Source organism: Taudactylus pleione, unplaced genomic scaffold (assembly GCF_031769625.1).
Source record: "Taudactylus pleione unplaced genomic scaffold, aTauple2 ptg000967l, whole genome shotgun sequence".
Taxonomy (NCBI): domain Eukaryota; kingdom Metazoa; phylum Chordata; class Amphibia; order Anura; family Myobatrachidae; genus Taudactylus; species Taudactylus pleione.
In genome coordinates this window covers 10,372,277-10,384,870 of record NW_028285368.1, presented here as the reverse complement: position 1 = coordinate 10,384,870, position 12,594 = coordinate 10,372,277, and the positions used below count along the sequence as shown (strand labels likewise).

General features: G+C 43.0%; 1 protein-coding gene across 3 annotated transcripts in view; it reads right to left on the bottom strand.

Moving 5' to 3' along the window:
- ECPAS (Ecm29 proteasome adaptor and scaffold) overlaps positions 1-11,698 on the bottom strand; it is a 130,088-nt gene extending 118,390 nt beyond the window's left edge. For 2 of the 3 annotated variants that reach the window (XM_088460103.1, XM_088460104.1), the window contains exons 1-6: positions 11,369-11,697; positions 6,829-6,959; positions 5,298-5,414; positions 4,538-4,656; positions 3,300-3,449; positions 2,980-3,142 (exon numbers count right to left, since the gene is read on the bottom strand). In XM_088460103.1, coding sequence (XP_088316229.1) covers positions 2,980-3,142; positions 3,300-3,449; positions 4,538-4,656; positions 5,298-5,414; positions 6,829-6,959; positions 11,369-11,411 — 723 coding nt within the window. In that variant the 5' untranslated portion in view covers positions 11,412-11,697. Of the gene's footprint in view, positions 1-2,979; positions 3,143-3,299; positions 3,450-4,537; positions 4,657-5,297; positions 5,415-6,828; positions 6,960-11,368 lie in introns of all 3 variants that reach the window. The other variant, XM_088460105.1, reaches the window with a different exon arrangement.
- Positions 11,699-12,594: the final 896 nt, after the last annotated feature.

Sequence of the window (12,594 nt, the reverse complement as noted above, 5' to 3'; positions counted from 1 at the left end):
TCAGTTCTGAAGAAGGGCCCGTGTAACAATGCCTGTGAGGAGGCTGCATGAGCAATGAGAGGCCGTTGAGAATCAGTACCTCACTCTGGAAATTCCCCAGATGTAGACCTGTCCCGTCAGGCTGAGGGTATATCCTCAGGTGTAGAAACAGGGTCGTCCGGAAGTCCAGGACTGCTCGGTACTGGATAAGGTGGCCCCCGTGGAGGCCGACAGCCTAGGAAAAAACAGGCCTTTAGGCTGACCCTGAGGACAAAAAGACTTAACAGAGTTAGTCCGAATGTAGTGGGAGTAGCTAAAGACGGTATCTCCCCATTAGTGATACTGCCAATGATGCAACGATCTTGTCAAGGTCAGGACCAAACAAGAACTTCCCCCTGGAAGGAGTGTGCACCTCTGCTTTCCCATAACGCAGCCATAGGGTACTGCGGCGGATACAGACGCCGCCGAAACCCTGAAAGTTAGAAGACCGGCATCCCATGAGGTAATCCCACATATGACCACTGCATATTTTGTGAGCGGCAAAAAGATATTTGAACCTCAGACGTGTTGGAGGGGAAAAACGTCACAAAAGCATCACCATGCGATGGCCATGGTAGGACGGGCAACAGGCCCTGAAAACGAGTACATTGATTTCAGGCAAAGTTACCACCTACGGATCCGTAAAATTCGTCCAGGCCGGGATGGGAGGCGTATTAATGCCTGTAACCCGATGATTAACATACAAATCCATCCCAGAAGGGGATTTCCATTACTTGTGAGGACCCTCAGGGAATGGGAAACAGGAGGCCTTTGTGACTCCTCGTATCTGGGGACAGCCAGACTCCCGCTATGAGATCCACCCGCTGGGCAGAAAACGGGAGATGTATGATACTGGTGCAGGATCGACATTCTCTATATCCAGAATGAGCCTGGCTACCAGCCCCAAAGCAGGGATAATAATACTTGAGATCGGCTCCCCCCCATGTGAGAGGGAAAGAGCCGAATATACCATCCAGTTCATGGCAGAGCCACTGGTCAGTAACCACAGGGCGTATATCACGCCAATTAGTATTTCGTATAAAACGACATCCACCAGGGTGGCCGTTGTGGTAATCCCTGCAAGGGGAATGACAGACCGATGTGGTATCGGAGGTAATTCATGTACTGTGAAAAACCCCGGCAGGGAGCGATAGTCTGTGACACAGGGGTAAATTGCAAGAAATTGCGAGATACCCCGAGTTCAAAAGGGCAGTATGGTGAAGTAACTCCAAGCGAGTGACGACAATGGGGCCCGCCCGGCGATCCTCAAAGGAGAGGATCCTGAGAAACAACGCCCTTTAAGGGGGTCGTGCAAGGGGCCCGGCACCAGATGGTGCCGCATACGAAAACCTTTCTGAGTTAAAATCCTCCGCACTAATTCCTGCAGGCTATGACTTGCAGGATAGCAATAATGGGTGCAGTATCGTGTGCAATCTCCTGGTCAGATATATCTGACTATCTTGACGGAAATATTAAGCAGCGCCATACCGGTCCTGACTGACGCTAAGATTAGCTGCAGGAACCCATTATCAGCGTACGCAACTCACAGTTCCATCTAAAATATGGCAACGTGCAGCACGCAACAGTATGTGACAAACCTCACAGATATTAACAAATATATATATGTGAGGTCTCAGAACCACCCCAGGTACACCTGTATTAGGGCAGATAAAGAAAAGGGATAGATATACACTGACAGGTGAGAGAAAAAGCAGACAGTCAGCACTAGCATAAGTCACATACAATGCAGAAAAATATATATACATACATAAGCATGACATATAATATACTGCACAATGTCGCTACATTCAACTGCCCAGATTCAGTGTCTGGGAAGGCTATAGCGCTGTGTACACTCACCCAAAATGGCCAGGTACGCAGGGGGACTGGGCTCACTGACATCCTAAGAGTTCTGCAGCACCACAGAGAGAAAATGGCCGCTGGAGACCTCAGAAGAAGCGTGGCCCGCGGAGGAAGCAGCTCAGCGACGCCAGACTGTATTATTGAAAGGCGCGCTGAGCTGAGGGGAGGAGCCGCTAGACAGGGAAGGCTTCCTCCCCTGGCTAGCAATTAACCCCCCGGGATGCCGGCTCCCGCTGCCGCTATAATCCCTGGTGGGGCTGTGGACACGCGGGGTATGCCTCCATGGAGGGGGAGCCCGCCGCCACCGCTAGCGCCTCCGGTCTGTCCCCAGAGACCGGAGGCATAAGGCTGCATGTACACGCGGGTCACCGCAAGCGGTGACCACGCGACTTACCTGTCCCCGTCGATCCGGCAGCAGCCCAGGGATTCCTCCAGAGCCCGGCTAGTACAGACTCTGGGGTCCCGCTGCGATCCCCAGATCTGTACTGGCGTCGCAGCGCCGGCGGGGTGTAGGAGCGGCAGCTCAGACGTCCATTGGACAGTCTGATGCTGCCGCTCTGAAGAGTAGTAAAAAAAAAAAAATAATAAAATAAAACTCTTTTAAGCTTAGGGGCTGCTAAGCAGCCCCCCTGCAGTAACGGTGACCCGACTCCGGCCGGGCACCAACTTAAACTGAGGTGCCTCTGGCTGGGGGGCGGGGTTATAGGGAGAGTGGACCCAAGTGCATCCTGGGAGCTAAAAGTTTTAACTGCGTGGTGCCCGGATTTGGTTCCCAACCTATACCCCAAGGTCAACCCTGTGGACCCCCTATGGACCCTGAAGTAGAAATATATATATATTTTTTTTTTTTTTTGCATGTAGGGTAAATTACTGGCTGCTTTTATATGTAGCCCACAAATACTGCACAGCTTTATTATTACTCTACAATTTAGATGTCAGTTTGGACACCTCATTCCCAAATCTAAATCTCTCTGCACATTTTAAATCTGCCCCACCTGCAAGTGCAACATGGTTTCACCAAGATGATCAGTTGAGAGAGATCTCTCTCTATTCCCAAGTCTGAATCAGGCCCTTAATTTTAACATGTGTTCTTATTACCTGTTCTAACTGTTCTGCTGTCCATGGATTGTCTCCAACAACTCTTTTTGCTGCATAAAAGCTTAAACCAGGAGGTGGTTGTGGGATTCCCACTCCCGCTGAGGAGGAGGAGCCCTGTCCGGATGGTGCACTTTGGCGATTCTGGGTTTCATTCAACACAAATCTAGAGAGTATAATGCAAGAACTTAGTGTGGCTCTACGGAATACGCATATATTACCGGTCATTGATTTAAGTAATAACATTTATCAGGAAAATGTATCTCATACAAAGGAGGGCGCAGTGGGCATGACTGAATGTAAGAGAAGACACTGCTCCTTACCCATAAGGCATCAAAAGAACATCCAACATGAAATCCAAAAGCAGCTGCACAGTCTTTGGTTTTTCTGTAAGGTTAAAAACGGATTTGGATTTGGCGGAATCACTGGAGTATTTCATATAATAAAGAGTTGGTATCAGAAGATGCATTAAGCTGGAACAAAAATAGCAATGAAAAATTAATGTCAAGAACATGATCTAAATAAAGCCAAGAAAAATGAAAAACTACCGTAATGCAAAATAGAACATGAAGTTGCATACTGTTGTGAAAGTTTTGTAACAACAAATACAATAGGTAAGGGAAACCATCCAAAGTTTCAATGTTAAATTGCCTTAAAGCTTGATTTTTTTATTTTTTTTTAACATTTTAACCACACAAACACCATCTTTGTGAAACCATGCTGCACTGCAGGTGGGGCAGATGTAATATGGGCAGAGATTTAGATTTGAGAGGGGTGTGTCCAAAGTGTGCAGGCTCGGTTCTACTCGGTTCCGTTCGGTTTTTCTTACCGAATCTTATTGGGTTTCAGCTGTCACGAGTTTTAGATAGCCAATAAGATTCGGTAAAAAAAACCGAACGGAACCGAGTAGAACCGAGCCTGCACATCCCTAGTCCAAACTCCAATCTAAATTGCAGTGTAAGAATAAAGCTGTCCAGCATTTATGGGCTACATGCAAAACCAGCCAGTATTTATCATGCATGCAAAAAAATAAAAAATGCATTTGCACCCTTGCAGTGTAACATGGTTTTCCCAGATGCACGGTTATTTGCTCTTTTTTGCTTTACTCCCATCTCAGAATCCGGTCCATTGTATGCAATGCCACATAATATAATCTATTATTAACTTGTATTACATATACAAGAAAACAGACAATGCACTTGTACAAGGGATTATCTGAGACGTGTGTAAGAAAATCCAGAACGTCTCATGTTTGGTTAAAAGTACAACTGAGGCTCCAACTATAACATAGGAATATTTTATTAACAGTTTCTTATATAGCGCAGCATATTCCGTTGCGCTTTACAATTGGAACATTTATAGAACAAAACAGGGTAATAACAGACAGATATATAGGTAGGAAGGCCCTGCTCGCAAGCTTACAATCTATAAGGAAATAGGCACTGATACACAAGGATAGGTGCTATATATCGCAGTTTGGTCCAGCCAGACTGCAGAGTATTGAAAGCGAATGTATGCCTATGATATAAGAAGAAACACCCCAGACTGCTGTCCTGCTCACCTGTCTTGCTGAGGCTGAGGCTTGTCTTCCATTGCTGTCAGGAGAGTAGGTGCCAGTTCACACTGACTTTCCATGGGCAAACGGGGATAGCCCATTTTTATGTATATTATTGTAAAGTTCTGAAAAAAATATATATAAAATGTTTTAAAACTATTTTTTAGATTAAAGTCACATTTAAAAGTGATCAATCAGGAATAGTGTCAGACTACTGTTTCTACAGTTTGAGGCAGACATCTTATAGAAGGCATCGATAGTTAATATGGAGGTTTATGGGCTTCATATGTTAGCAGGGTGCATTTCTATTTGAACACTACCACGTTATACTGCGCTACATGAAAGTCTAAGAGCTTACACCCACCAATATGTTTCCGGTAACTGTAAAGCACTTGGGGATATTTACTAAAGTGCATTTTTTTTGAAATGGAGATGTTGCCCACAGCAACCAATCAGATTCTACTTATTTCTCTAGCACCTTCTAGAGGATAATGGCTAGAATCTGATTGGTTGATATGGGCAACATCTCCACAAAAACCGCACTGTAGTAAACATACAAATTAGTATATTCTTGTAGCCACCCAGAAAAAAAAAAACAAGCTAAAAGAAAAACTAAACTTGTATATCAGTCTTCCAAAAAAAATGCTTTGAGTGTACGAGCAAAGGGTTAATGCTCGATTTGCTCATTTATTAAAACAGCTCTGATTATCAGATGTCAAGTTACCCACAGAGACAATAGAAGGCACTTAGCAGCTAACTTACACACCGTCACAAAAGAGACAGCAGCTGGATCTTGGTACTGGACCAGAAGGGTCTCCACCGGCAACTGTATCTTCGACCGACTCTTTATCCTTTTGTTCAGGTGAACAAGTAACTCCATAACCTGGAAGTATTAATGAACAGGGAAACCTCATTGTAGCTAGGACTTGCTCTCTGTGCTTCATATAGCTCTCCAATTGCAATAAGTTATTTCAAGATTTCCAATGGTGAATCCTGTTAATGTTAATGATTCACTTTAAGACATGACTTATTTCACCAATGTTAGTAGCTCATGTGACAACTAGAAGACTGCAAGCCAACAACTCATGTACAAAGCTATAGGCCAGTGGTCAGGGAACAGGGGTAAATTACCCCACATGGGGTAAAAATGAAATTCCTGGGGGTAATGGACGGACAGCCGGGCATGCATATGAATCATTCTATAATATAGAATGATTCATATGCATGCCCGGCTGTGCCGCAGGGAGGCTCTAAGCCGGACGCCTGCTGAGATGTTATTACCAGCGGGCGCCCGACTCCTTTCCTGCAGCGCCACGTTAGCCAGAGGATGGAGTTCTCTTCTGAACTCCAGCCTCTGGCTCTCTCCATGCGCACTATGGGAAAGACATCATGACGTCTCTCCCATAGTTCCACGGAGCAGCTGGGCGGACAGGACATCGGCAGATGCAGGAGCGGGGATTAAGGTAAGTGGGGTGTTTTTGTACAAGTGGCACTACAGGGGCATTATATGGGGGCACTACTACAGGGGCATTATATGGGGGCACTACTACAGGGGCATTACTATACGATTTCCTTCATTTCAAATCAAGGGGGTAACGTCGGCGTATCTAAATATATTTTGGGGTAAAAGGTAAAAAAGTTCCCTGACCCCTGCTATAGGCAATTAGAGAGCAAGATAGAGAGACTGCTAAATACAAAAACTTCAGCTATATCAAGGATACTATTTAGCTCAGTAATACAAAAAATGTAATGCTCTTTAGGATTAGAATTAGATTTAAAAATCCACAAGAGTATTACCAAAAGAGAAGCAATATATGTGCCTTTATTTATTTATTTAAATATAACGTTTATGATAACATTCACCCTGGACTTTTTTATTCTCATTAACACTTACTAATGCCAAAGTGTTAGTTGTGTAAGAGAGGTTCCTCCCTACCACGATTAGTTGGGTAAAAACCAACCTCTTCAATGGGAGGGTTATATGCGGTCCTCAGAACGCGCATGTCCCTCACAATGTGTAATCTTTTATATATCAGTACTATACCTTTTTCTATTATTATTTATTATTTCACTTTAAACTTGTAAGTTATAATGAATGTCACTGACAAAAAATGTTGCATTGACGATAGGTTACATAGAGGTCAGAAGACAAGTTTCCTAAGGTACGAATGAGTCTGTTGTGGTTTTGTTCATTTTTCTTGGTCTGTTTACATAAATGCTGTACGTTGTGTCCTTACAGGTAAAGATGTGGCTGGCATTCAGTAGACTGAGGAAGCAGCAATACGGAGAGGACTCACCTTCTTGCGCACGCCCTCCTGCGCACTTGACAGTTTGAGGAGAACTGGAGGCAAAAACTTAGAGATGATACTCTGCAGCTGCTCGTCTGTTTCTGCATGGCCAAGGCGTAAGAACACACGCTCCAGCTGATCTGTTCACAAAACACATTTCAATCATATAAAATTAACATCTACAGTCTCATGATTTTCTATTTTGACATAACAATTTTCCTTTTGTAGCAAAACTGAGGGGAAAAAAAAAACAAGACGGGGTGACTTGCCTCATACATCACTCTACTTCAACTAAAAAACTGAGAGCAATGCAATTATTAGTCCCCTGATGAGCATCGTGCCTGGAATAGGCCTTAGTATCCCACATTTATCCTGGCACAGTGTGAGGCTTCCCGCACTTATTTGAATCACCATCCTACTGTTACAATGACACATTCATGAGGATTTATGTCCCACGCTTTTATATATGAAGATGTGTCTATTAATGATAACAGCATGTCATTGTGATGTTTTTCTTTGTTTTAATGATTTGGAATCATGGAATATTATTCACGTGGCAAAAAAAAGAAACTCTTTGGTGGTACAGCTCCACCAAACTGTATTTACAGAGCAAGATGGCAACTTTTGTGGAGGAGGAGTAGTAGTAGTTTCTACAGATGTATAGGCTGAGATGGACAGAATAAAGGTGTTCATTGAAACTGTGGAGTAGTAAGTAATACTTGAGCACTTAGTTTTACAGAGATGTACAGTAAAACAAGATTTTTATTTGCAGCCCAAGATGATAGAATAGGTAGAAATGGTACATTTCTTGGAGCATTCCCCGTTTTCCCAGAAGGTTGCTCAGCCATTTTAATACAAAAAACCTGTAAATTGAATTTATATTGAGCAAACAAAGATGCTAGGACTTTCAGGCCAAGGTAAGTCAGCAAAAAATGCTTTCTACTGCAGCACTAGGGAAATTCATGAAAAAAATAAATTAACCACATTACCCATTGACTATAATTATTATTATAAATTTAGTTTTGTGTTTGTTTGTTTTTTTTTTGGGGGGGGGGGTGGGTGTAGTGTAGTTTCATTTTTTTTGGTAGGGGGTGAGATTCATATTATATGTGAGCAAAGTACTCTCACAACTTTGCTGGTATGTAGCTATTAATCTAATCTAGTTACCGTAGGGCACTTACCTGTTTGTATATTCCACTTTGTATGTTTTCTTATTAATAACCAGTGTAATAAACATAAAATGTGTGCTGCATATAATAACACAATTATATACAGAAACTAATAAGCAAATTCAAAATACTTTGAGGTGAACTTTAATGTGGAATGGGAATAATCTTTAGTAATATGCATTACAATCCATATTTCATGAGCTCTTAAAAAAAAAAAAAAAAAAAAGGAAATATGTGTATGACTAAAAGAATGTGAAACTATAGTTAGCAAATAGTCTACACCTGTTGTGTTATTTCTGTGTTTTTCATACCCAGGCAGTATTCATAATGTCCCAAAAGAATATCTTCTGGTTTCCTCCGTTCTGCTCCACCATCAGTGGTTATGTTCTATAAATGTATTTTTGTAATATTTGTGTAGTATCACAGTGTTTAGATCATATGCCTTATACAGTAGCCATCATAAAGTTACAGTGTAGCAATATTCAGGCTTAATATGTTACAATAGCTATTTCTGCTCAAGCTTCAGAGAAATGTCAAAATACTGAATAAAATCAGGCTCTATATTGAAATTTCTCAATTGAGTGGTTAATGGTGGGTTGTGGGGAAATAAGACTCGTGCTATTGATGGATTACAGAATTACACAAAATATTTTTAAATACAGGAGTTGATTAAAGTGCTATATATTAAGGCAACCTCAGGGGTGAATAACATTTGAATAGCTTTCATGCAAACATATACAGGTATGAATATCAACACATTCTTATTCACAGCAGAAAAAGACAAGAATTGGGAGAATGTAATGCACTTTGTAGCACACTAGTTTTGTATAGTCAGTATCATTAAAATAAACAGTTTTCATCTAAAATATTGCTTATAACATCCTTATTTATGGTTCAAATTAGTAATGAGTGAAGAGTAATTGGGCTTTCTTCATTGCATGTTTATTAACGTGTCCCAATTTTGTGGATAAAGCTTTTTATGCTTTACACCACCAAAATGTGACATGGAAGTAGAAAATGGAAGTTAGTAAAAGGATAAGACTAGCGCTAAAGTCCACCAGCTCTGTACTAGTGCAAAGTTCGAGTCCTTGGGGTCTATTTATCAAACTAGAGAGGAGATACAGGAAGCGGCATTACATGTATTTTCGGTAGCTGTGTATGTTATGTGCTGCAGTTACCGCTTCAATGCATGTAATATTGCAGGGAAGTGATCAAAATGACAGTGGTGTTATGTGCTCCTGTCAGTATCGCCACTGCTATACCTAGATAGGGTGCCGATTTGGTGCGGCAATGTATGAACAGTCAGTGGCACCGACTGTTCCACCAACTGTAGCTGAAAAAAAAAATTTGTTCAACAAAGCCGCGAATGCTGGTGGTAGAAAATGATGAGCGAATACGTAGAATGTATGCAAGCTCTGGTCACACAGCCGAAAGAGGGAGAGCACAATTCACCAGACAAGTAAATTAACACTCTCCCTCTACAGAAAATCAAATTATAATACATGAAGATGGGGCCTAGATTTGCTTCACCACGATAATGGGCGAAGCAGGTCCAGACAATTACCAACATGATTATACATCTCCCCCTAATTTTGTCCTTAAAATATAGGGCAACATCTGTTTCCACATATTTAAGACAGAATTAATTGTCACGCTAATTCATCAAATTTATAAAACAAGATATATTGGAGCTCACTCCTGCTTTGCACGCAACAGCGCTCACAGCACTTGTCCACATAGTTTTCTATGGTGACAGTTTTGGTGACAGTTTTACGGGGCTATTTAACAAGATCTGAAAATCTTATCTTTCAATCTTATCTTATCTCTGTCTTTAGATGGCATTAGCATGCTTATCTCAATGGAGAAACCCTCACCAATGGGCTGGATCTGAGCACAATGTCCATGGCAATTTTTTAGCTATGCACATCCGCTGAGTCCAAACCCAGAAGAAAAGAGTTAGTGTAAGCCAGGGGGAGGCAACCTGCGGCACTCCAGCTACTGTGATCCCAGCCACCCCAGAATGCCCTGCCACAGGTTTGCTGAGGTGGCAAAGGTTGCTTAGACCTGGTGTAAGCTATCCCTTACTTCTCACTCATTACTAGGACAGGCTTTTATTGGAGCCTGTGTTCTGGCCACTTCACATTGCTAAACTACCCCCAAAATAGTATTCTTTATCCCTTCTTTTCAACATGTGTTGTTAAGGCAATTAGTCATGATACAGTAAAAAAAAAAAAAGTCTAGCACCTCTAAGGGGTCTATTAGTCATTCAATATTTGTGGCATATCCCCCAAGGACCTGCAAATATTAATTATCAACCCAGTGTATGAAGGAGGGACCACAGCAGGTATCTCCACATCCTCCGCGGCACCTCCATTTTCAACAACACCCACAGCCCCCATAGTTTCTGTGCTGGCTTCAAAGGGTCATATTTACCAAGCTAAGAATTCCAGAGTTTGGCCCAGCAGCAAATGCCAACAGGCTACATTCGCAAAACTTACGGGAGAAGGTACCTCCAGAAACCACCTCTGCAATTAGGGGCATAACTATTTGAAGGCCCCATAGGAAAAGTTTGTAAGTGCCTATATGTACCACCCAATTGTGAAAACTGCATATAACACATGTTACTTTGCAGTAGCACTATGGGGCCTGATAGAGGATTAAAGCGACCACTAATGCGATCACTTCACTCCTAACATATCTCAGGGACCGGCTCCCTGTCTGTGTTTTTAATATATTGAGGCAAATGTTTTATTTCTTATTGTCGCAAATAACGGTGATAATAAATTACAATTATTGGGTGTAAAACCCAATAATTGCTAAATGTGCCCCCGAAACATTACAGAAAGCCAACTATAATGTGGTTGCGTGTTTTGCTGTATAGTGCCATATCTAAAAAGTATAAATGGGAATGAAAGAGTAGGTAGTGGCCCCAAACCATGAATAGGACAATTACTATAACACATGAGTAATCACAGAGATGAATGTGGACTGACCAGCTGGGAATTTTGGTTTCACTTCCAGTCCATGACTGTGCATGTAATAAAGAAAGAGGCCTGAAAACATGCTGAGGGAAAAAGGCCTTTTGGTTATTAGACATCTTTAAGCTGACCCCAGTGCCTCCCTCCTATAACGCACCGGTACAGAGTGGTAGTGCCGGGCAGCATGCCCCTTCCTCCCTGGTCACAGCAGCGCACACAGAGATAATGGGGGAGGCTGCAGCAGCAGATTCCCCCTTACCTCCCTGTCACAGACACACCAGCAGTGATAAACTGGATCACGTACTAGCATATAAATATATACATAGATAACATAGAAAATACAGCCACTGATTCCCCTACACCTGACATGCTCCTGCCGACGCAAAAATGTGGCTCACTTACTGAGCTCGTCCTGAGCAGCAGCAGCAGAAGGCACAGCAGCCATGTTCACCGGTAGTGGTGCCCAGCTCACAGAGCCAGAGGGAGGAGACAGGGGTGGGGATTGCTCTAGTTCCTGTACATAGTGTTTCTTTTTGTTACTTGCTGCTGTCACTGAATATAATTGGCACTTGGCAGCATTGCCTTAGTTGTTATACACCGGTAACTATATATCTGCTCTTATAATTAGTGACCCAGTAGTAGGAGGGGCATTAGCACAGGGTGTAAACTGCATAGTCCTCTGGATGCAGGGTGCAGACTGGAGAAAGCCTATAGTCCTTGCCCTGCTCTCCCCCTCTCATGCTTTTTCATTTGGTAATAGTTATATATTTAGAAAGAGCTGATCTCCTCCTCCTACTGGGGCCAGGCTGCAGTATTAAATACCGGGTTGAGGACAATCCTACGCTGCACAATAGGGCGCTTCTTTTAAAGAACCTTGAATGAGTTAATAACGCAATCCAACCCAGGCAATCATTTCTTTATTTGCGTGGACGTCAGAACTAGTCCAAATTCAAGTGCTACCAGGAATATACACTTGTACAGATTTCAGTAAGATGCCAGTGTGAGTAGGCATCTTATGTGATGTGCGATGAGGTGAAGCTAGTTAGCAGAGCCTTTCCTGTCATTCTTAGGGTATACTCCAATTTTTACTATAAAAATGCTAAGAAAAAATTAAAGAAAGTATCAATATCTTCTTTGTATTATTTAAATCATTTGTATAGTCAGAACTCTGGAGTAAAAAGTGTATGAGAGTTGAGGCACTGCTTCCCTTATCTAACTTTTCCGCACATCCCTGACCAAAACACACCAAGGGGGTCATTCAGACCCACTCGCGAGCGGTAGTACGCTCGCAAGTGGGTCGATGTTCCCCACTGCGCATGCGCACGACGGAGGGAGCTCCGTCGTGCGCATGCGCGAGACCCGGCGAGCGAAGGACTTTCCATCGCTCTGGGTCTCGCACCAAAGGGGGCGTGCTGTCGATGTTGATTGACAGCACGCCCCCTTTGGTGGGTGTTCTGGGGGCGTGCCTGCCAGACGGAGGTGTCCTATGGGAACGCCTACCGTCTGAAGCCGGCCCCACTGACATCACTAGTGATGTCAGTGGGAGTGATTTTGGCTCTGATAGAGCCAAAATCACTCCTGGCCTTGCGGTTGAGAAACCCGACCACAGGGTTTCACTCGCAAGTCCG